The 24,947-nt window shown below is 37.7% G+C and overlaps 1 protein-coding gene across 4 annotated transcripts in view; it reads left to right on the plus strand.

Annotated features, from left to right (window-relative positions):
• Positions 1-24,947, plus strand: part of VTI1A (vesicle transport through interaction with t-SNAREs 1A) — a 328,811-nt gene that overhangs the window by 188,102 nt on the left and 115,762 nt on the right. For 2 of the 4 annotated variants that reach the window (XM_069459904.1, XM_069459905.1), the window contains 2 exons: positions 2,943-3,013; positions 3,690-3,762. In XM_069459904.1, the coding sequence (XP_069316005.1) occupies positions 2,943-3,013; positions 3,690-3,755 (137 nt within the window). In that variant the 3' untranslated portion in view covers positions 3,756-3,762. The remainder of the gene's footprint in view (positions 1-2,942; positions 3,014-3,689; positions 3,763-24,947) is intronic. The other 2 variants (XM_069459901.1, XM_069459902.1) reach the window with 1 other exon arrangement.

The following is a 24,947-nucleotide window of genomic DNA, read 5'->3' on the forward strand; positions in this document are numbered from 1 at the left end:
AGGAGTTTGAGTTCAAGGCTGTAGTAAGCTATGATTGTGCCACTGCACTCTAGCCTGGGTGGCAGAGTGAGACCTTGTCTCTAAAACAAATGAACACATAACTTCTTTACATTAATCTTTTTTTTCCATTCCAAAAGAGTGAGCATTTTGATTTTTCTTTATTAGACCATTAAAATGGAAGGTAGCAAGTAAGAAATCAAAAAAGAATTGTTTCCAACAAATGCATGGCATTTGGGTGTTAAGATCAGGATATGTACACTCTTGGCAATTTCTTTTCTCTTACCAGAAGCAGTTTAGACTTGGGATGCTGAGCTATTTCCCAGGAGGCAAGGAAATTGTGGGAGTGGCTTATGACTCCGGAAAAGGCCCAGTCTCTTTACCCCTTGTTGATTGATTGTTTCAGTAGCAGACTATAGATCCATACAAAGTAGAGTTTTTTGCTTGGTGAACCTGATAGAATTATGGATCCATTATCTGCCTTGTGATGTTAACTTCTCCAGTGCCACTCTTGATGGGCTTTAGGAATAAGAACTTTTCCTATACTTTATTTTTCACTTTATTTCGTTCTTTTATTTATTTATTCTTTCCACAAATACTTACTGGAGATACTATACTGGCCATAGATACAATTGTAATAACGTATTTCTTATTCTCTTGAGATTACGTATTATAATACTATCAACCTGCATAGGAGAAAATGTTATATGAATAGTATTTTGTTGGAATAATTACAGTATTAATGGTGCTCATATATATTACAGATTTCAAGTTAAAATCAATTAAAATTGGTATATTATATTGATTAAAGAAATTCAATAACAGTATGACAAAACTGAACATTATAGTAGTTATGCAAAGAAAGAAAAATTCAACTTTAGTTGTTTCCTCCTTCTCCATTATTGATATCATCTTCCACTTTTATGATGCTTCCACTGGGAACCACATATCTTATCCAATTTTACCTTAAGGAGAAACTGTATGGAGTTAATAATAAAGAGCTAAAATAAATCTAAGAGGAGGTACTATACTGGGAAAAAAAATTTCAGTTTGTACAGTATCAAAAATATATTTATTGTAGTATATGTAACTATTTTTTATTAGTTGGATTTGCTATCATGAAAGGACTATATAGTTCTTTTTCTGATGTGCCTTGAAATACAAACTTTGCTGCAACATTTGCCTTGAACTGCTAAATCTTCACTACTAGCATGGAAATTCCATGAGTGCAAACGCTTGCTCTTGTTTACTGGCCATATCCCTGGCACCTATACCTGGCACGAGGTGGGGACTCAATGATTATTTGTTGACTGCTTTAAATCTTATGTACTATACAATGACATGCATTTGTACGGCACCCTGTAGCTTCCACAACATTGTTACTTAGGTTATCTCATTGGATCATAACATTAATTTTGTGAGAAAAGTAGGACAGATATTATATCCTATGAATAAAATTCTAGCTCAAGTGAGTTATGACAGAACCAGGATAGGAGAGTGTCAAAGTCCTAATAGTCCATTGATTTGTTTGTATCAATCATCATCATTCACTCAGTGCTTATTATTGTTCTGAGCCAGTCATTGTGCTAAATATTTTAACTGAACAGCCGCATGTTATATACTGTTATTATTTAATCTTCCCATTTTATGAATAAACTGAGGCACAATGTAGTTAGCTAACTCTGACATGAGGCCACGTAACTAGTAAGGGTCCGCACTGGGATTTTGGCTCAAGCAGTGTGAATTTATAGCCAAATCTCTCAATGTGGTCTAACGGCTGCTCTGTGGTTTTTAAGATGTCCTTTTAAAAAGTTTGTCAGTGTACATATATGAGGCAAATAACTGCCATGGTGATTTCTTTTTGACTTTATTAGATTATTTACTATTATTATAATAGATGCTTGCTCAATTTTTCTATAAGCTTATAAGCCAGAGATGATTGTTGTTATAGGTAAGGAGACAATACAAGAGGGAAAGATAGAGAGATATAGAATATGGAAGTCACACAAGTTGCCAAGATTTAAGAGAGGCAGATTGGCGTTCTCCTAGCATAGAACAAGGCACCTTCCAGGTAATGGAGAATGAGTCTTAAAAAAAAATTATTCAAGGCAATTGGGTATTTGTGAGGTCAGGACATACCTACTGTCTTGTAAAAGGTCTGCAGTTGGAGGAGAGACTGCCTAGTGCCAGCCAAACAAGATGATCATGGCAGGGGAAAACCCCACTGGAACTTAGCTTTTTAATGAGTGTTCTAAGCTGCCTACACCAGTATAAATGTTTGGAAGTTCTTGGGTAAAAGCACTGTCTTCAGCATGAGCTCTCCTCAACTACTTAATGGGTGCACCTCACCTTGACTTGACTCAAGCTTTGTATAGAAGCTGATAACACATTAAAGGAGCCCTTACCTCTTAGAGTACAGAAGCCTAGAGATAGTTCTACTACCAATAAGCTACAGTAGGTGAAAACAGTGGGATGACTTATGCAGAGTGAACACATTAAAATCAAGATTGTTCTAAATGGAGACTGACTTACATATGCAAAATGGTGCCATAATGAATAGAGAAGGTAGAGCGGAATCATTAACATTCCTCATAACCTGTAAAACCCAAAGGCTAAATTCTGCTATGACAAGATAATAGACCCTTGGACCTGGACTCTCCTCCGTCTTTACTGATAATTTGCTGGAGTGGCCTGGGCAAGTCATGTCACCTGTAAATCATGATCGCCATGTGGATTATGTTCTATAGGTCAAATTTCTAATCATACCTAAGATAAATAGGTACATTTATCAAATCCTATTTATATTTGTCTAATGCCTGAATTGAAATATGTGTCTGATGTATATGTAAGCTATTTTAACATTTCATGTCACTTTGATACTTTTGAAAGTTATTCTCACATGTACCCCGCATCATCTTTACTTACTCAGATTTTCTTTTCCATAGAGCAAATTGGTCAGGAGATGTTGGAAAACCTCAGTCACGACAGAGAAAAGATACAGCGGGCACGTGAAAGGGTGAGCACAAGTGATACAGTTTCTTCACATATTCAGCAAATGAGACAACATAAAGGAAAGGTTACTGGGACGTACACAATAACAGTTACATAGATGTGAGTTTGCATAAATATGGCTAGGGTGCAAGAGGGGCGTAAAGTCTGTGTAGAGGAAAAGAAAGAGAGTGAGATGGAGAAAAAAGAAGCTGATTCTGTATTTCCATCCGGAATGCCCCCAGGTGGATATTTTATTAAGCTCCATAGCTGAGAAGGTCATTGAGGGAGATTTTGGTGTATGTCAATCTTTCAAAGTGAAAGCTGTAAAAATATTGACGTCTTTTCCTTCCTCCATTCATTTTGTTTTTGTTTGTATTTTTAAGATGTTGTCCATTCGTAAACTGGAGATGAATTACCAGGTGTACTTTAACTGTTGTCAGCCTGTGAGACACTTGCTTTTATATCCAGTTCAAGTATCCAGTTTAAAGCTCCTGAGATTACCTCTCCACATGTCATTTTCAGAATCTAAGAATTTCTGTAGTTTGCATAGTTATCAGAAATGTATGTATTTTTGTATATTTAAGCATTTTCATTGTTTGGATTTTCTATCATGGAATAAATTGTTGTTTGCCATGCACTTTAGAAATAATCTTAAGTGCACATAGTTTCATTTTGTTTTGATGTTGCTTTTCTTCTTCCAGCTTCGGGAAACAGACGCTAACTTAGGGAAAAGCTCCAGGATCCTGACGGGGATGTTGCGAAGGTAAGAGCAAGGTAGGGACCTGTCTTCCTCTCTTTCTCTTTTTTAAAACTGTTTTCATCAAGTTGTAATGGGGCATTTTACAGGCTTTTGAGCTTCTGCTCTTAGTACCCTGTGTCAAAACCCTTTTGAAATAAAACAGCTCTGATATTAACTCTTGTTTGGACAGGGACACACACTAATACAGATTAGAGAGAAGGCTTGAGCTAGGGGGGTTACCTCAAGCTATGACAAAAATTAGGGTTAGACATGAAGTATTTTTTTATAGCCTGAGGAAGGCCCCATGGCAGGAACAGTCTGATTTATTTTCTATTTTGATAGCCTCCTTCTTACAGAGAGAGGCAGGCTTGTCCCTATCAGGAGTACACTTGGTATTAGCTTTGCTCTCTGTTGCCTTGTTTTCATTTCTTTAAGGGACGCTGTTTGGGAAAGCATTTCCATTTTATGTATATACTGAAAGATCATTTATAAAATGTAAGATTATTTGAATAATATGAATTCATATGTGCTAGCAAGCAAATGTTTATGTTTTATATGTGCAACTAAACTTTGATGGAAAATGTACGAAAAAGTAAATGAATGAGTGTAGGTAATATCCTTATAAGTATATTCAGCACGGAATTATTTTACATGCAGAATCTACCAAATAAGACTATCATCTAGCATGACTGTCAGGTTGGAACTGTAGATAGAAAAGTGAATAAGGAATGTTGAACATGACCTCTGGAATAGCTTCATTAGAATTTTAAAGAAGGAAATCCGCTTTCTAGTTGATACTATAGTGACAACTGTTTACAAATAACTAAAGTCTTCTCTGATTATCTATCCATATACAATAATTTGCTAAAAATATGTTTACTGTGTTAGAGATTCATTGCATATGAACCGATCAAATGTATGGTTGTTTAATCTTCAAGGCCGATGAGATTCTTCTGTCGGCCTGACTAGTAGTGAGCCTAAAGCTCCTGGGACACAGGCAGCCAAGGCTGACCTAGTGCTATATTGCCTCTCCTTTTCCTGGACACACAGCACCAACTCAGAACCATAAACCACCAAATTCTCTGATTCAGAGTAGTATGTAAATGACCTAAGAAAAACTCAAAATTCACAGAGAAGGGAAGTGGCGATTGAAAGGAATGCTTCAGTGCCTATAGACAATAAAAAAGAAAGGGGGAGAAAACCTCTATTGCTTCCCTGGGAGGGCTCCTGCAACGTGAGCTGTAACGAATACTCTGCATATGTCTCCATTTTGTCAAATCTCATTAAAGAGTCCTCCTGCTTTATGTCAATTGTGCTGTCCAGAAATCATTCATCATTTTTAGTGTAAAAAAAAATCATGTGGTTATTTAAATAATATCATATTAATGTTAAAGTTCAGCTGTCATTTAATGGTATGGCTTAATCAGATGTAGCATTTAGGAAAAATAGTTTATTCGGGCTCTTCGTGGCTTTCACGTTGGCAGATTCAAATAAGGATTTATGGGTTTTGAAACTAATGTATTTCTGTTCGTGTTTCTGCTTGATGTACCTCACCCTTTAGTGCAGGACACTGCAGACAGTTATTTCAACAAATAAAGCATCTCCTCATGTTGTGTTTGAATAAATTTGCAAGTCATTTAGAGAGGGTGAAGCACAAACAACTTCTGCAACCTTTGACTGGGCTTTCTGTAGGGAAATCATACGGACGTGGTCATTTAAGAAGCCTACAGAAGAAAATTACTCTCTTGAAATCTACTTGGGGTTCTCTTTGTAGGCAAACTCGGTCAATCACTGACTCATCTCATTTTGGGATGTATCTAGAGTGTGAACAGAAATAAAAATCCCCAGATGGACATCACCTTGCTATGTCTGAACCTGCTTGTATGTGTGACAATGTTTTTTACTAGGCATAGCTGGGATCTTGGTGTCAGCCACAATATCTAGATATTTTTAATCAATGCCATAATCTCTTTGGGTCTTTGGGGACCAAATGCAGGTGGTGCTTTTGTTTTAGTTTCTAATTACTATCCAATGTGATATACAATTTATTTTGGACTTAGGAAAAGACATAAACATTTTTGCCAAACTCTTTACTTCGTTATTTTGGTTATCCTCTAGAAAAGCAGTCTCTAGAGAAATGGAACCAGCATTTATGTACCAAAATCTTTCATGTAATGCTCTGATTTTTGCTTCCTTGGTAACGGCGCTGCCATTCACATGGCATTTGCTTCCAGCACTGGCAAGGTTTTATTTCAGAAAGAGAAGCCACATTCTCTTACTCTTGTTCCTACCGAAACTGCATGGCCATGTTGTGTGTCAACAGGTGCTTCTGATTTAAGAAACATTATAATATTGAATCATGAGCTCAACTATCACCTTCACAAATGTATAACAGAAATGATTGTCCTCTTTGTGCAGTGTAGGTGTTTACCTGAATACAACATAGGCCTATTTTCATATGATAAGTTCTGTGTGACTGAGAATATATATTCTATAATATATCAAACTAAGGAATTATTTTATTTTAAAAAAGATTACAGATTGTTTTCAATTTTTTAAACCTGGATTGTTTTTAAATTTGTAAAATGAACAGAAGTGGCTTGACATGGCCCCTCATTTGGGTCATTTCACTCACGGTGAGTAGTCTGTTGTGAAGGCAGGTGAGACCCATGTTCCCATCAGTGCCAAAGTCTATACCTGTGTCTCTTGATTATCTGTACGACTGTACAAAAGCAGGTGGGGAAACAAAAATGAGTAAGCAACAGAAATTAGGTTTATAAAATCCAGCAGCCACTAAATAATCATCTACCACTTATGATTTTTAATCTTTTATTAACCTCAAATGAGGTAAAAAAAAAAAATCTATTTCCTTCCTTCTGCTTCATTTGTTCCTCAGTAAATATTAATATTTAATGCCTGTATACCAGGCCTGGGGATCCTAAAATGAAACCAGTTTTGCCCTTGCCTTCAGAGCACTTCAGCTTAGTAGAGAGTGTGTGCATAAAAATACACTATGGTAATTCACAAAATTATCTAATTCTTAAGGAAGCTATTGAAGATTCTGCAGCTCCAATTAATCATTGTTGTCATCAAAAAGGGCACCAGGAAAACAAATTACCAATAAAAAATAGGATTTAAATAGCTATAAAACAAATGTACTAGAAAAAAGTTAGGGAAATAGAAAATGATTTATGGACTCATAACACAAGTTTTTAAAGGAACTAAGGTAGGCAGAAAATATTGAGACACACAGTATCTAGTTTAGTGAGATAGCAACTGATTCAACCAAACAAATAAATTATCCTCCACGTAACTACACTGTATTACCAAAAGAAAGAAAACAAAGGAGAAAATTGGTCCATTCAAAATTATAATAGTAACACTTGACATCAGAACGCAGCTATGGCTGATTTTCTGGAAAGTAAATTTTTCTTCTGTCCTGCTGTAAGATGGAGAGCTACCTAGGGACAAACTGTTCATTTCCTGACTCTGTAGACAGAGTTTAAATAAAATGAATTCCGATAATAATGAAAATGGTCATGAAGCAAATGTCCGTTCATGTGGTAACTGGGTCCCAGAAATGGATTTTCATTGACTTTCACAAAATTTGATTATTAATAATCGGTTGTCTTAAAGTATCATAGTATCACTGGGAGGCTTAAATGTTTCTCTTCACATATATGGATTTATGGGCCTGTTTTTGTGTGTACTTTCTTCTCTGCATTTGAGAGGGAGGTCTTATTAGTTCAAACAGTGTTGGTAATAAGTAAAAATGAAAATAGAGATTTCAAGATTTTTAGTCAGAACAAAAGAAAATCATGATTCTATTTCCTTCTACCTCTGAAGAGTTAATAATCGATCAGTAATATGTTTGTTTCTAAAATAAATCTGAAGGATTCCTCAGGAATGTAACAAAGTTATAGTTTGAGAGCTCCTTTGACATAAATTTGCAAGACATGTTACAATTTTTTGTTGGCTCGTCAACTACATTGTATATGCTGGCGAGAGGCTTACAAAAGAAATGGCATATATGGTATTTTTAAAAAATACTTTTCCTGTTTGACAATCTCAATATCAAATAATTTCCTCTCTCCTCTATACTACCTATATTTGCCCCAACTATTTACACACACACACACACACACACACACACACCCCACAGAATATTTCCTTCAAAAAATGAATGTTGTTTCTCCTTCCAGCATGAGTATGGTGACTTGTAACTTCTTTATGCATGGACCTGCTGGGAGGTCTTTTGATTTGTAATATAAGCAAAGCAGATGGTATTAAATGCAGTTGACCCAGCTAGCCCTGTTCATACAATATTACTTAATGCATGTATTTTTGTTAACAGTTACTTCTGAGTCAATCTAGGAAATAATTGCCACCTATCATTGCTATCACATAGCAATGCACACATGCATTTTAAACATAGTCTTGCTGCTTTGGTAGAATGGCAAGTAAAACATCTGGAAAACTTAAATGTACTGTCAGAATGATTCCTAACAGTAAGTATAACAGAAATGCCAATGCAAGATCTGTAAGCTATAGAAATATAATTTTTTTAATGAACAGATTTCTTCTTAAATATGCCATGACTAGATGTTTAAGCTTCTTTAAAAACTCATTCTTTTCCCTCCTTCTCCCCCCTCCTCACTTTTCCCAGGAAACATTTGGTTATATTTTAATTATTCTTATTACAATGTCTGAAAATTCAGCACAGTTTTCAAGACTTGTGAGAAAAATGTCCTTGAAAATTTGCTCTCAATTTTTATACACTGAAAAGGGTATCTCCTCTCACAGTACCTTGCATTTATGTTTTCACTTCTTTTTCTCTCTCTCTTTCCCTCCCTCCCTCCTTTTCTCTGTTTATCTCATTCCTTCTTCTTGGCGTGTTTTACATACCAGTAATGAACATAGGCCCTGACCTGAAATTAGTGTAGCAAAATCTTGACCTCTGAGTTATTCTTCAGCTTTTAATCAAGTGCTTGTTCCTTTAGAATAAAATGATTGAATTTGCTATAGATTCTTTGGACTTAACAGATTTAGGATCTGAGCTACAGTAATGCTACAAAGGGAAAATTTAAAAAAAAAATCTTAGTTCTTTTTGTGTGAATAAACCTATTACTATACAGTTGACTCATTGCCTTTGTCCTATGATCTCTTCAAGGCCAACCTGGGTAATGTTTTTTATCAAACTAAAGAACAGCTTTTGATTTCCTTATATATGTTTCTCTTGAATAACATTGTTGTGTCTTTAAACATAGACTTTTGGTCTAGTGTCAGACACTTGAATGCAGCATCTAAAGTTATCTATCAATGGTAACTCCACCAGCTGCGTTGATTGAGTCCTAACTGTGTGTGTGTGTGTGTGTGTGTGTGAGAGAGAGAGAGAGAGAGAGAGACCCTAAACCACGTGTTACACATGTTATCTAATTTAATCCTTAACACCCCTGTGAAGGCAATATCATTATGCCCATTTTACAGATGAGGCTGAGTCTAGTGAAGTTAAGTAAATTATCCAGAGTCACATCTATAGAAAGGTGCAGAATTAGGACATGAACTTAGCTTGCTCTTTTGAACATACCACACAATGTCCCAAAAGGCTAGTTTACAGATCAGAGCCAGTTTACACTAATTAATGGTGAAATGAGAAGAGTAAGATGAAACTGATGAGTATTTTTATGCTGATTTTTAAGGTTATATGCTGTTATAATTCCATTTTTTTCTGTGAAATAATTGTGGTAGTAAACAATTTCCTTAAAGTGATTCATTGTTATAGTAAATAGAAAAATAAATACTCAGACCTATTAAACATTGGCAGTCCCATGTCATCTTCCCTCTCCCCTTCCCATGCTCACGCTCATTTTACTGGCCAGAAAATCCAGAACCCACACTCTACTGTGTCCTTTCATAACCAAAAAACTGCAACTTATGCATGCACTGAGACCTCGACAGGCACAGTCCTAGATATTTGGTGTACTTCATCTTACTTCATCTTCATGGTAACTCTGTAAGGCAGATATTCTTTCTCTTATTTTAAGAAGTAAGGGAACTGTTGTTAGTATCAGCTGTTGTGAGGCAGCGCTCTGAGTACTCTGCTAATTCAACAAGTGTTGCTGGGCGAGAGTCCCAGAGGGAAGGGAGAATGGTGGCACTTAGAGAAACAGGGACATAAGGAAAGAATGATGGGATTGATTATTATTATTAATTTTTAATGTTATCTAAAATCCTAGGAAACTGTAAAAAGCAAATTTTAAAAAAAATCACTTTAAAATTTATCACCTAAAATAACTATTAATTAACATTTTGATTTTAGCCTTTGCACTCGGGCTTTTTTTTTTTTTTAAGCAGTGACAATAGTGACAATAACCAACTTTCCAACATTTACTGAAACTGTATTATGGACCAGGCACTGCTGTGTGTACTGTACACGTAGTGAGTCATTTAACTCTCATAAGGATTGACACAGTAGGGAATATTGTTGTCCCTACTTTGCAGACAAGAAGACCAAGCTACAGAAAGGGGAGATTCTTGCCGAAGGCTGGAAGCTGGAAAGAAAGTGGCAGAGCCAGTGCAGCTCCAGAGCCCACCTCTTACCCACTAGGGCACATGCCTCTTGACCCACACGCAGGAATTTCTTTTGAATAATTAAAAGCAGGGCTGTTTTCTCCAACAAGGACAAGGCTCCAGATGATACAGAGTTAGATATAAAAATAAAATTTCCTAACAATGCTACTTGTCAAACACTGGAGGGTAAGGGAGATTATAGACTCTCCACCACACATTGTTGGTTTTCATTGGTTTTGATTAACACCACAGAGTCTATGCTCCAAAATAAAACAATTCTAAAGGGCTCTGTAAAAACACGCTCAACTCGGGACTCCTTTGGCACACAGGAGCCACAGCGGATTGCCTGCAGCCCAGCCTAAATGGTGGAATCTGGTAGGGTTTGCTCGGTGCTTTCAGGAACAATTGTCTGCACATCTGTGTGGAGAATTCTATACAGAGAAAGGGTAAGAGTCCAGCATGGTGGGAAGATAGCCCTGGAAGCAGACAACTTACATCTTGCTCTTTCCATCTCTCATCTCAGATCTCCCACACGTGAGTTCCATCCTTTGTCAGAGTTTCCCCTTTTGGAGACAAAGCTTTGGCCAGCCTCTCAGTGATACCCACTGAATATTGCAATTTTTTCTTCCCAATACTTCTGACAAAACTCATAGCATGGAGCCTTGTTGATTCTCATGGGCTCTGTTAGGTAAAAGCTCCATTAATCTGTGATCTGATGTCTGTATGTGGGACCCTGTGCAGGGAATGGACAGACAGAATGAATGAGCATAGTCCTTTTTCCAGAAAGGGGAATAGGTACTGGGTAGGCAAAAACAACAGATGTTACCTTCAGAATATTCCAGACAAACTTTTATCTACACTCTGGATCTCAGGCGAAATACCACTCTCTCCTTCAACCTTCATCAGTCTCCCAGGCAGAGTGATCTGTCTTTACTCTGGTCCTTCACAGCAGTTTGCATTTCTCACAAGACACTAACATCATCTACTTTGTATTTCAGTTATTAGCAGCTACTTCTTAATTTTCTTCTAGACCATTCTTAGCCCTACCCTCATCCCCAAAAGGATTTTTTTTACAGCTCCCCATTGTATTGTGCAACCAGCTGAAATAAATAGGAGAGGAAATACAGGGAAAGAGAATAAAAGGAATCACTTTAGCACCTCCAAAGTATGGACTTTCAATAAACTCCTATACACATTCCTAGGTACATGCAAAATTTCCTACCTGAAAGCAAAAGCAGGAAATACAAAAATAGCCTTAGTTGAGTCTGAACGTAGCCTTCTTGCCACAAAGATGGACCCTTGATAAACAGTCAATCAAATGGTGACTGGAGGTTCGTGATCGTACACACAGCGCGTTTCTGCCCCAGGAGAATGAGGAGTTCCTACAGGACCAGTTCTCTTCAGGACCCTGAGGTCAAGCCTCTCTTCTCTTTATTGTAAGTTCCTAATGGTAGGAGCCTTCTCACTTTTAACTCAGGGCCATGTTACCCTGATATAGGCCTCATCGGTGAATAATCTTTGCAAGAATGGCTGAAATTAATTTCAAAGTTGCTAAGTTCATATGGGTATAATTTAGTTGAAACCCTATGGCGTTTTCTTTATTGCACTTTGGCTACATGTAAACATGTTCGTTCAAAGATAAAATATGTAACTTCACAATAAGAGAATATTTTTGTCCATTATTTAATCACAATAGAAAAACATCTTACCGTTTCCTCTATTGTGAGCCACAATTTGACCTAATTCTTGCATTAGTTTTCTTTTATGATTTTCCTTTTTTCCCTGGATACATGCCATTCTTTAATGCAACGTAGAGTATGAAGGGTGCACTTTACCTTCACCATCAATGCCTTCTTTGAACACAGCCTTGAGCTGTTAACTCTAAGCAAGGAGCCCTGGGCCTTCCTCATAAACAAGTAATGGAGCCCTCAGCCCCCCTCGTAAATGGCTATTTATTAACATATACCATCACCAAACAACATTTTATAATTCCAGGCCCCCACACCATTACACCACTGTCTGCTCCATTGTAAGTTGAGGGTGGCCTTAGGCCATCTGTTTCATTAAATGCCAGAGGCAATGAACAATATCTGAACTTTATAAATCGAGGGTTAGGGCCTCTCCCTTCACAAATCTTCCCCTTCTTCTGCTGCTACCACCGCCAGCACCACCGCCACCACCACTGCCACCACCATATTTTTTGTTTGAACGCTCACATTGTAAATTAGCGTATTCACACATCAATCTGAAAAGGCTTGCTGTGTTATAAGATGGGACAAAGCAAGCTCAGTCACAGCTCATGCACAGTGCAGGTGGTCGAGCTAGCTGCTACCCAGATCAAAAGTCAAACAACTGTGAATCTGCTTTTGAAAGTGCAGTTAGGGAGACAAGGCGAGGCTTATCTGCACAAACAAGGACGAGTTATAGATATACATCACAAACGCAGGAGGACAAAAGGGGGTTTCATCATCTTGCAGGGTAAGAAAACCTTCTAATGCTGACAATTCTGAGGGCATCTCTGGAATATGTAGCTTGTTTTTGGTTTGGGGTTTTTTTTCCCCTATAAAATTAGTCTTTTATTATGCGGCAATTGATAATTATTATTTATACTTTAGTGCTGTTCCTAAAGTAGCTAAGAATTTTTTTTAAGCCACCTTTAGGGCAGGAAATGGCTCCTTTTCATGGTTGCATTTTATTTCTCAGCAGCATTTAAGGACAGACTCCTATTTATACCACACAAGCAGTTTTGTCTGTTGTAAACAAAGTAAGTGGCTGGGAATTGTACTTTCCCAGAAATGTTTTCCAGGGAAGCCATAATAAGAAACAACTGTGTATATCTTGAGAACTTGTCATCTAGGTATTAAGAAAGAATTCTTTTATGGAAAAAAAAAAAAAAGACTCACAGTTAAGAAATACATTCAATATCCAAAAGTGTAATTGAAATATTTCTTAAATTGTGATGTCTGGCCACCTTGCTAGTATTAATTGAGGCTGTTTTCATTTTTTACTTAAAATTGACTCCAACATTTTTTAACAAAGCAGAAGCTGACATGATAGGAGGCGTAATCATTTTTTTTTTACCTCAATACCCTTTTTAAAAGGCTTGTAACTTCTTTTGCAAAGTTATGTGAAGAACTTTGGGACTAAAATATGATTATCAATGGGTAAAATTCCAGGATGGTAAATTTGTCCAAAATTTTAAAAGGGGGTCGAAGCAGCTTAGAATTATGAAAGGACAGTATCCCAGTTTCCTGTACAATTGTAGTTTACATAGGAGAAAGGCACTCCACTGTCTGCCTTCTGATGGCTTAATGATTTCAGGGTGAGGGAAAAGAAACTGTTAGTCTTTTAATTCCCACATCAGTTAAAGATGTCTGAATCGGGTCCCCAAGTGCTTTCATGAAGCCACACCCTCTATCACAAGCCATAGGGCCATGCTTCCTTTCCTAGGGTGGGCTTCACAGAGTCTTAAACCACTGGAGTTTTCTGAAAATTTTTGTGTGTATGCATTTATATGCATCTCTCTGGGAATTTTCCATTAAATTTTCATAAAATTAACAAAAGTCTACAACCGCCTCCAAAAAAAGTTGAGAAATGAGACATAGTTATAGAACTATGTCCAATTTCCTAGCTAAATACCACTTAATTACTTTGATACTCTGGCTCATTTGAAATGTGTTGGCCTACAGGAAGCACTTATTTTGAATTTGTCCACAAACTTCAACAATAAAGTGCAAATGCAGGGATGCCTTCCTTGGGAAATCAGACCGTTGGTCAACAGTGAGTCCTTAAAGACAATCATAGTAAGTAAAATTTCTATAGGGCCTTATGGTTTATAAGGAACATTCACATGCATTATTTCATTTAAAGTCTTCTTCATAAGAACTCTGTGAATCGGTGTTACCGTTGTTATCCTTGTGTTATAATTAGGACCTGCCAAAGTTGAGTCTTGCCCAAGGTCATTCCACCAAGATGGGGCAAAACATGGCCCAGTACCCTGGTTTTAGCCACAAAAATGTTCTTAGCAGCATTCTAGCGGTAATAGCATCAGCGTCGTCTTCAACAGCAACTGTTTAATGTTTACTGTATAAAAGGGAATATGTTAGGTCTTGCAGATTCAACAGACTCAAAACTCTACTCCCAGGTAGCTTAATATCTAATTTGGGAGCCTTGGTTTACACATTTTAAGCAACAACAATACATAGTAACTTGTGCTATGTTGTAAGTGAGATGTCACCGCTATAGGAGATGACAGAAAAAAGAACCTTCAATTCTACCTTTACCTTAAATTAAGCTTGAGTTTTTTTTAAATTGTGATTTTTTTTAAATTTTAAGAGTTTCTTCAAGCAAATAAGGAAGGCTTAAAATCACCTAAATAGATCTAATTATAAACAATTATGGAAAACCTTCTCACATGCTGTGTCCCAGTTTTAGGAAAATATTGCAAATTTTCCACACACTTGACTAAAATTACGTATTTCTGAAACTTTGTGGTCTTTGAGATAATCCTGCATGTTGACTATATATACTATCTATATGATTCACGAATATATGCAAAGAACAGGGGCAAAGTACATGGATTATTTTATTATGACATATTTAATAAGTGTATCACTTAAAAATGTTGAATTTTTTCATGTGTTCCAAATAAATCTTTCTCATCAAATGGGCTTATAGAATTTTAGTTAGTAGAAAACTTGCATAGCCAATAAAGAAAAGCATTCATTTTCTGTTCTGTATACATGATCTGAAGCCATAGCCTTTTAGGTCTTTTAATCTGTTTGTTCAAGGCCAAGCTATTTATATGGATAATTTTTAAAGCTTCTGTGTAAAGGGAAAAAAGAACATTTTATTTATTCACTGAGGTTTTTATGTGCCTTGAAATTGCATAGATAAAGTATTTTCAAGCTCATGGATCTGGAAGAGATAAAAGGTCTCTTATTTTATAAGGCTTTATGTAAGCTTTTCAAATATACAGTTTCTCATGGCTACATTTTTTAAATAAAACATTATTTCACTATTATAACTGGAGATTAATGTGGGCATCTCTTTTTCCTTCCCTGAATTACATGTTGAATTATGTGTTTAGGATTGTTTTTATTGCATTTTACTTTCCTGATTTTAACAGGTTTTTTGGGGGGGGGGAATTAATTTACCAATCTTTGTTTTTAGTATTGGATAACTGTTAATATGACTGGAATACTAAGTGTTAAATATGAGTGGAAAACTCAAACATCAAAACAGTGAAGGGTATAACTTGCTTTTGCAGCATCTCGGTATGAAAGTGAAAAATTATTTACCCCCCCCTCCTTGAGAACTTTTGCCAATCCTAGCAGACTGTGAAAAGAAGAGGCATTTTTGAACTCTGGGGCAACTGGATCCAGACCAGATTCTGGGTGAATATTAGCTGCTGTTAGCTCTGCCTTGTCAGGGCCAAGAAACAGCTTTCCCTGGCTGGAGCAATCCCAAGCTATCACGGCCATCAGACAGGTGGGAAATAAATATTGTAGAATGGTGGGACATTTGAAGAGGAAGCTCATGATCCCCAGGACTCAATTTGGACAGGCTTCAATTGGAGCAAACAGGTGTTCCTGGGAGGAACTGTCCTCAGATGGCTGGGGGGGTTGCCATTCTTTCACATACATAAAAAGTTCCCCTTCCCTCTGCCCGCAGGAAAATTAGAATTAACTACAGCTTTTTCTTTTGAAATGGAAAAAGAGAAATAAAAATATGGCACCAGGTTTTGGCTCCGGCTGGATTTCCGTGGAGCAAGCAATCTATGATGAATGATGAGAATTCCTGAAGCAAAGCATCCTTGCAGTTTTCAGCATTGGAGATGCTGTAAAAATTGGAGAAATGCAAAGAATCTTTTAACCAAAAGATGTACCTATGAAGTGAAATAGTCTTTCCTTCTATTATTCATTTGTTCATTCACCAAGTATTTCTCAAACACTGGAGATTTGCTAAACATTGGGCTGAGTGCTGGGGATCGAGTGTAAGACATAAAGGCCCTGCCCTCAAAGAGTTTAGCCTACATGGTAGTAATAGTAATTGTTTGGAACATGAACATGAACCTGAGTGGTCTTTGGGAAACTGGAGGCAGGAATGTCGTTGCTGGCATCAGAAAGATGTCTTTTTCCATAATGTTACCACATTGAAGGTATAACTAACATGTTTTATCTGGGGGCATTCTTTTTAAGTCGCATTTTTCCTATAAGACATAAAATAATAATATTAAAGGAATTTTTTAAAAGAAAAAAATTGTTTTTGATCCCTCTACCTTGAAACAAACTATTCCCGTATTGATACAAGTATTCCCTGCCAATCTTTGTCATGATTCATGTACAATATTATATTGCTTTTCTCACTTAATATTATATCTTAAAGTTTCCATATAGTCTTTAAAATTGTATTTTTTCCTAATTTAAAAAATTTTATTTTAATAACAAGGGTTTTTAAAAACCTCTTATTTTGTAGGAAAAAAAAACTTTATCAAGAAACAGGGAGAAAATTATCCATAATCACACTGGCTAAAGGTAGCAACTGTTAAAGTTTTAGCATATTTCATCACAGTATTTTTCTATGTATTTTATTTATATGTGATATATACATTTTATATTCTATTTACGTTAAGATTATATTGAAAGCCTTCTCCACATCATTAAAAACTCTTTGTAATCATTATTAATAGTGGTAATATTTTCTCATGGGAATATTTCCTTTATGTTAAACACTTAGGTTTTTTTCTAGCTTATCACTATATATTGAGGCTAAGTATCATCATTCATAGACTACATTATTTCCTTAGTGTGGCATCCTTGAAGAGAATAAATGCTCATCTCTTTTGTGACTTACCTATTCTTAACTTTCTAGTCTTATAGTCAGCTGGGGTATATCTTCAAGTAACTTTTTTGAGAGAGGTATATGATTTAGATATATTCTTATTTATATATAGGAACTGCCGCCAATTGCATATATGTGACACGCACATATGTACGTAACTATATATATTGGGTTAGCTATAATAGTTTTAGATCTTACTCTTCTTAGGAATCTATAGATGTTAAGGTATTGTCTTCTAATGTTTAGTGTTTCAGAGTAGCAGAAAGGTAGACCAATTTATGGTATTCAGTAGTGATGTGTTTGTAAATTTCTTTTCTTTTTTTTTTTTTTTTTTGCTTAGTTTGGGTTTTGTAAATCTTTGGAATTGAACAATCTAGATGTTTCTAGATATGAGATCTTTCACTCATTTTGCATAGATCACAGGAACTTTAAATCCACAAATTCAGGTCTTCCCTCCACCCCTCAGGAGAGTTTTCTTTAATCATGTCTTAGATTATTGCTTCTGTTTCAGATCTTCTGGTTTCAGGAACATCTATGATTCTAACACTAGACCTCTACTTTATATCTTCTTTATTTGTTGTGTTTTAAAAATTATTTGGTTCTCTTCTCTTTATTCTCATTTTGTCTCCAGCATTATTGATTCCACTTTTTGCAGTCTTGTTTCTACCATGTACTGCTAATTATGTGAATATTCATTCTGCTCTTGAAATCTTTCCTTTATCTAGCCCATCACTTCATCTCTTACACTTTTATCTTAAGTCTCACAGGTTCTTGCCTTAGTTTCTGTCTTCACTTTATAGAGGCTCTACTTTCTTACTGTTTTTACTGAGGATGCCAAACGATTTCCAAAAACATGTTTTGGTTTCTTTAGTACATAATTTTCAGAATTGCATTCTTCCTCTGAATCTTTAGGAAGTTGTTTCCTTTCCCTTGTTCTGTGGCATCTTTTTTCCATCATTCTCATGTTGTTTTGAGTTTTTTGTTTGGTTACTTTTCCAAACCTCTTCTTGGATCTGCAAATGATGACAGCTTTATATGCTCGGCTCTGTCCCAGTTCCCTTTGTCTCTAGACTGTCTTTACTGGAATGAAATGGGACTTCTTCCTTCCCCTGCTCCTTGACTCTATCACGAAAAATGTTCTATTTTTTCATTCACATTGAATGGGCACTTTGACAGATGCAGCATTAGGAGCCATGGACCATTTTAAACTGGAAACTGGGGGTGATTTTTAAAGTTACCTTAGGCCAGGCATGGTGGCTCTTGCCTGTAAACCCAGCACTTTGGAAGGCCAAGGCAGGAAGATCACTTGAGGAGTTTGAGACAAGCCTGGGCAACATAGTGAGACCCATCTCTACAAAACATAAAAAAAAATAAGCCGGATGTGGTGACACGTACCTGCAGTCTCAGCTACTCAAGAGGCTGAGGTGGGAGGATCTCTTGAGCCCAGGAGTTCGAGGCTACAGTGAGCCATGATACTGCCGCTGTACTCCAGCCTGGGTGACAGAGCAAGACCCTGTCTCTAAAATAAAGAAATAAATTAATAATAAATAAATAAATAAATTTCCCTAGGTAAGGGAGCCATACCAACCATTTCTATAGCTCAACCCTTGGGCCTGTATGCCTGGGTGGTCCTGTTTTAACTGTTGCTACTTAATTATTGATGATTTACTGACATAAGGCATGGAAGCCTTAGGGAAAATGAAATCCCACATGCCAGTTTCTTTAGATGAATCTTCTTTGAGGTTTAAGTGTCCCTCTAAGTAATATAGTGAGGCAGGGTTTAGGGGACCATTCCAAATCCTGCCCTGGCGAATCAGCCACTTCATCTGTATTCACCGATGGAGGCTACTGATGCATCCTGAATATGAGGCCTGTCTGCTTGTGTTTCATGGCGTGGCAGCCTCACACAAGCCCCTCTGCTGTAGGCCAGGCTTCCTCGCCCATTCCCATATTGCTCATTTCCCTGCTCTGTCCCTCATGGGGAAACGTCTAACCTCCAACAATAAAAATGACTTAACTACAAGAACTGATCTCCCCTAGTAATGCTCTTATCCTGGGAAGCATTGTTAGGAAAATGGTAACTCATTCTGCACATATGTGCAAGGCATTTGCTGGGTATATATGGTAGAGGGTGACTCTTGGCTTGAGGAGACTCACATCCTTGTCATAGAGATAAGGCGTCAGAGAAAATGCTAACTCTAGATGAATGTTGATCAAAAACCTCAGCGTACAGTTCCCGGGGCTGGGAGATTATTACCTGCTTGGAGGAATCACGATGGGTTTCATGGAAGACGTGGCATTTGTAACGACCCTCGAAAGAGGAATAAGATTTGCCCAGGCAGAGTTAGAAGGGATTCTAGGCTAAGGGATTTGTATCACAAACACAGGAAAATAGCATCTTACCAGGCAGAACTGGCAAGCGATTCAGATCAACTGTTGGTTGTCAACTCTATGATTGTTGCTGCTCGTTTTCAGATGTTCCCATTTTAACAATGGAGCGTGGGTCACCTCACTTGTCTGCAGCTGTGCACAACTGCCATCTCCTTCCCACTGTTACCCCCACCATGGGGAGAAAACCTTGACTAAGTGATAGAGGCCTGAAAATCTAGGTTCTACTTTTTCTCACCATCATTGTTCTTTATTGAGCACCTACTATATGCTCTGGGCAGAATGAACCTGATTAAAGTTCTTTCACAGTTTTCATGCAGCTCATTGATATGTTTCTTTTCCAAGTTCTTATTTTCTCTTGAAATGGTTTCACAGGGTTCTTCTAAGGCTTCTGAAAGGTATTACGAGCTATATATGTAGGCAGAATAGACTTTCACCAAAAGATGAAATTTTTCTTTAGGGGCACCATGCCATCAAAAATACCATTCTGATCCAGTACCCAAAATGCCTCCCTTTGAGCTTGTTCTCTTGTTCATTAGGCTTTGCTGTCTCTTCACATGTTGTGTGGGCACCGCTGTAACCTCTCAGCTCTGCCGAGTCTGACATAGTCAGACTCCTTACTGCGAATATGGGGTGAAGGGGAGGTAGGGCTCGGTCCTGGAGCATTTTAGGAGACCATAGATCAGAAAGCCTTGACTGGCTGGGATCATATCAGACTTTACCACATTGACAAAACTGGCTTGAGCATGCTATGCCCTTTTTTTTTTTTTTTTAAAGCAACAATTTTGCTTTTTACTAGGACTTGAAATTTTTAACGCTGTTTTGCTATGGGGAAAAATGTATTAACCATATGTCTTGTCAAGATATCATTTTTTAAAAATTTTAGAATGAAATCCATCTCCGGGCACTGGCGTTCTTTCTCAGTGTACACATGCCTTGTTAATCAAGTTCTGTGGCTTTTATTATTTTCATTTGCAAATGGAAATGCTTAACAGTCAGCCTCCTGGGAAGAAGGAGGGACTGTTTTCAAGACTAAAGGGTTGATGAAATGCTTGAGTGTACCTGCCCGGGAACTGCAGAATACCTTGGCCTTTCACATCTATGAGGGGAAGGAAGTGTGAGCAGTCCCCACACACATTACCTGATGGGCAACGTGGAAACACAACGTTCTGGCGAGTGACCAAGTCTGCGATTTCTTTCTCTTCTCTTAATTTTTATTTATTTCAAAAACAGTAATGGCAAAGCAAAAGAAAGCATTTTCTTTAAAAAGGAAAGGAAAAAAAAAACCCATAAAACTATAACCCAACCCACCTACAATCATCTTTTCCCCCTTTTTTAGTTTTTAATTTTTATCCATCTGCTGACTTTTTTTATGTGACCTTAATTCTAGTGTAAACACAATTTTCAGTTTGCCTTTTCCTTTTTAACTTAACATTATAGCTTGCACTACTAAAATCAATTTGCTTTTGTAATTAGTGTAGTTAGTATTTTTTTTAATCAAGTTAAAAAATCAGGAAAGCCCAGCAGCATGTGGTTGGCATTCATTTGTTGTTCAGAAAATAGAAGGGCTGCCTCTAACATGTCTTAGAGCTCCTCAGCCTACTATTTAACAGCTGAGTTTTGACAATTGGGTACTGAGATTTATTTGCACCCTTCTATACTGTCCGTCCAAACCACTCGCATATATTAATTCTAAGGTGTTTCATGATAATATTGATGATAAAATATTCGTATAAACAGAGCAGGCAAGTCACTCTGTGGTAGGGATAAGTGTGGTAGGTTCCAGAAATTGCCCCCTTTTCCTAAAGTATTTCACAAAGTAACTGACTGAAAGGGAATAACAACCTGGGTTAAGGCTTCATGCATGGCCTTTGTCAACTGTCAGTACTTTGAACTGTAATCAGTTACAGTCACGAACACCTACTTGGTCATGTGTTAACCAGGTAAAATTTGTCTCCACCTTGCACGGAGCACTAGGGGCAGCCTTTGAGTGCAGGGGGTCCGAAGGAGGCTAAGGGGAAGGGTGGTTTTGGAGCCAGCTCCAGAATGAGACCTGGGTGGGGGGCCCTGGTGGGAGGTGCTGGACAGCCAGGGGGCAGCATGGGAGCATTTTGCATCTGATGGAGGCGGAGAGAGAATTGGAAGAGGGGGATAAACGAGAACTTCACCATTTTTCCTGAGCCCAGCCCTGGGGAGGATGATGGATGACTTCTTGTCATCTTTTGTATTTCCTCAGGGGCAGCTAAGACAGAATCTTTCTACTGAGACCAGAGGTTGAAAACTTGATGTCTGTAGGCTGTAAGCAGCCTGCAGAATTTTTTTTATCTGCACAGATTTATTTTTGAAATTAAGGTATTACTTACATACAGTAAAATCTGCCCATTTTAGGTGTAGAGTTGGATGTATGTTGGTAAGTGTATGCCGTTGTGCTGCATGTGTTCTACCATGACACACCAAGACAGAGAACAGTTCACCCCATCTAAAAAGTTTCCTCAAGTCTCTTTGCATCCAACTCCCTTCCCCTACCTTGCCCCAGAGAGCCACTGATCTGCTTTCTGACACTGAAGTTTTGCCTTTTCTAGAATTTCATGTAAATGGATTTGTATAATATATTGTCTTTTGTACATTACTTCTTTACACTGTAGCATAAAGCTTTTGAAATTCGTTCGTGTTGTTGCATGTATTAGTATGGCATTCCTTGTCATTGCTGAGTAATATTCCAGAGTAGGAGTATACTACAGTTTATTCACCAGTTGATGAATATGTAGGTTGCTTCCAGTTTGGGGCTATTACAGATAATGCTGCTATGAACATTTGTGTATGTATCCTTCTGTAGGCATAGGCTTTCATTTCTCTTGGATAAATATCTAGGAGTAGGATTGCCAGGTTATATGGTTACTATATGTTTAATTTTATAAGAACCTGTCAAATTGTTCCCAAAGTGGCTGAACCACTTTGCATTCCTGTAGCAATGTATGAGAGTTCCGGATGCTCTGCATGGTTGCTCTTAAACATTCCAAATAGCTGCCAACAACTCAGAACCCTTTAAAGGGCCACATGGTCTCCAGCTCATCCAGTTCCTATTTGACCCATTTTTCTCATTTATGTTATCTATCTGTCACCTGTAGGTTTGTGACCCCTGCCACAGAAATTCCCTTGAGCAACGTTATGTCCCGTAGCACATGGCAGGGCATTGTAGTCAAGAGCATGTCTCTATGGAGACAGGAAAATCTGGATCTCAGTCTTGCCGTTTATAAGCTGTCACTTTGGACTTCTCTCTGAACCAATTTCTTCATCTGTAAAATGCTAAAGACATCTTATTCAATGGTTAGTTGTAAAAGTGAAATATTAATAACACAGAGCACATCAAGGACCTACCACTGGTGGGGCCCATAGAAAATGTACAGCAGATGGTACCGATTAGTATCCATGGGATAGCCCAGTGATTCTCCATTGTACGTGTGTGCATCAGAGTCACCTGTATATTTAAAAAAAAAAAAACATGTGCCCCTACCCCAGATCTCCTTCAGAATCAGCATCTCCTGGGCTGGGCCTATGCGTGGGCAATGTTTAAAAGTTCCACACATAATGGGGATAAGCATCACTGGTCAACAAGCATTGGTTGATTGGGAAGAACAAGGAACCATACATTCTAAACTCAGTTCTGTCACCAACTACCTGTATGACCTTGGACAAATCACTTAACCTCTCTGAGGGAGCTAGTTTAGCTGAGATCTGACACTAGCAAATTTGGTCTTTCCCAATTATTATTCTTCCTGGTAGACAGTAGCTACAGTCAGAGACAGATGAGTTGGAGGTGGTTGAGGACTATGTTTTTTTCCCAAGTAATACGTCACAGTGAAGGCAAATCTCAGACTGGTTTCTGCCATACCTAGAAATATGTGTTAGTAAATGGACACAAATACAGTCACTTGTCCTGTAGGCCCAATGAAGTCCTTATCCTCTTTCCTGATGGGAAGCATGAAAGGTTCACTTGAGGCAGATATGAGAATATTCTAGCAACGGGAATCAGCTAACCTTCTAGTCAAAGTCAGGTGATAAAATCCTCCTTTAGGTAGATGGACACAAGACTAAGGCAGAATCCTAAGTCAAGGGCACTACTCAGGGAGATTCAGTTTGGGTCACTAGATTCTGGCAACCTTTTCATGCATGCTGTGGAAGTACCAACACTATTTCAAGCTAGTCCACATATCTTTAATACCGTTTCTAATGTCTTAATTAATATTTATTAGTTATGCTGATTAAGAGTAACTAATTAATAAGATAAAGATAGCTGCCACACATGTAGGAGCTGCTTCTGGAATATGGCTTTTCATTGGTCTTTTAAATGTTAACTAAACATCTCTGAAATGTATGTTCCCATGAGGCCACTTTAGTCAAACTCACACCCTAGAATGTGGCTTCAAACTGATACATACATGTCACCCTGTCTTTGCTGAAGTACTTTAAAGTTAATTATAGACAGTATAAGCGATGATTTCTGAGGTTCCATCCAAACCTAAGATTCATCAGTTCTACGTATGAAGTATCCTCATAAACGTACTTGTTTATCAACACAACTTCTCATCATCCTCAAGTAACCTGTTTCTGGAAACCCTTCTGAATCCCCCAGGCCACGTCAGTGCCTTTCTCCTCCCTGTGTCCTGGTGGAAGCGCACATCTCTTTCATGCATCTTATTTCGGTTCCAGAGACATCCATTGAGAGTTCCAGCCTTTGTAAAATGGCTTCCCTTTTCATTTACCCACACCGACCTGCTTTATTTCCCAAATTTCACTGATTTGAGTAGCACCATCACAGTTTTGGTGTTGGGAGCGGAGCATGTCTGCCTAACACCTATGTTATTTTTCTTTAAATTGGCACACTTTCTTTTTAAATCTCAGTATCTTCTCTAGCTTTATCACACAGAGTATTACCCACAGAACCGTGGTTTGAATGTGCTAGCTATGCATTTTTCACACATTAAAATAAATGCATAACTAGATATCTGAAATAAAATGTTGAAAGTATTAGTGAATATTTAAAATAAAAAGTAATCATCTACGTGCCGCCTAAAGTCATTTCTCGTTGGTCTGTGCACAGCACGGTGGGAGCCATCGCTGTGTTGCCGGGCCCATCTCCCCACCAGACAGTGGGTCCCTGGAGGACAGGGATTGGCTTTCATCTCTGCATCACCACGTCCATCAACCTGGTGCCTGGTGCATAATATGCATTCAATAAATGTTTGATGAATGAATGTCTCTCTCACAAGCACAAGTGAAATACCATTAGCAAACACAAATATTTGCTATTTTCTCTGACTTTGATTTCCAACCTCTGATAGACTCTTAAGCACTCCAACATGGATGAAAACATAAATAAGTACAAAAACATGTGTAAGTGAAGTGAGGCCTATTTTTC

This window comes from Eulemur rufifrons, chromosome 28 (genome assembly GCF_041146395.1).
Source record: "Eulemur rufifrons isolate Redbay chromosome 28, OSU_ERuf_1, whole genome shotgun sequence".
NCBI classification, from domain to species: domain Eukaryota; kingdom Metazoa; phylum Chordata; class Mammalia; order Primates; family Lemuridae; genus Eulemur; species Eulemur rufifrons.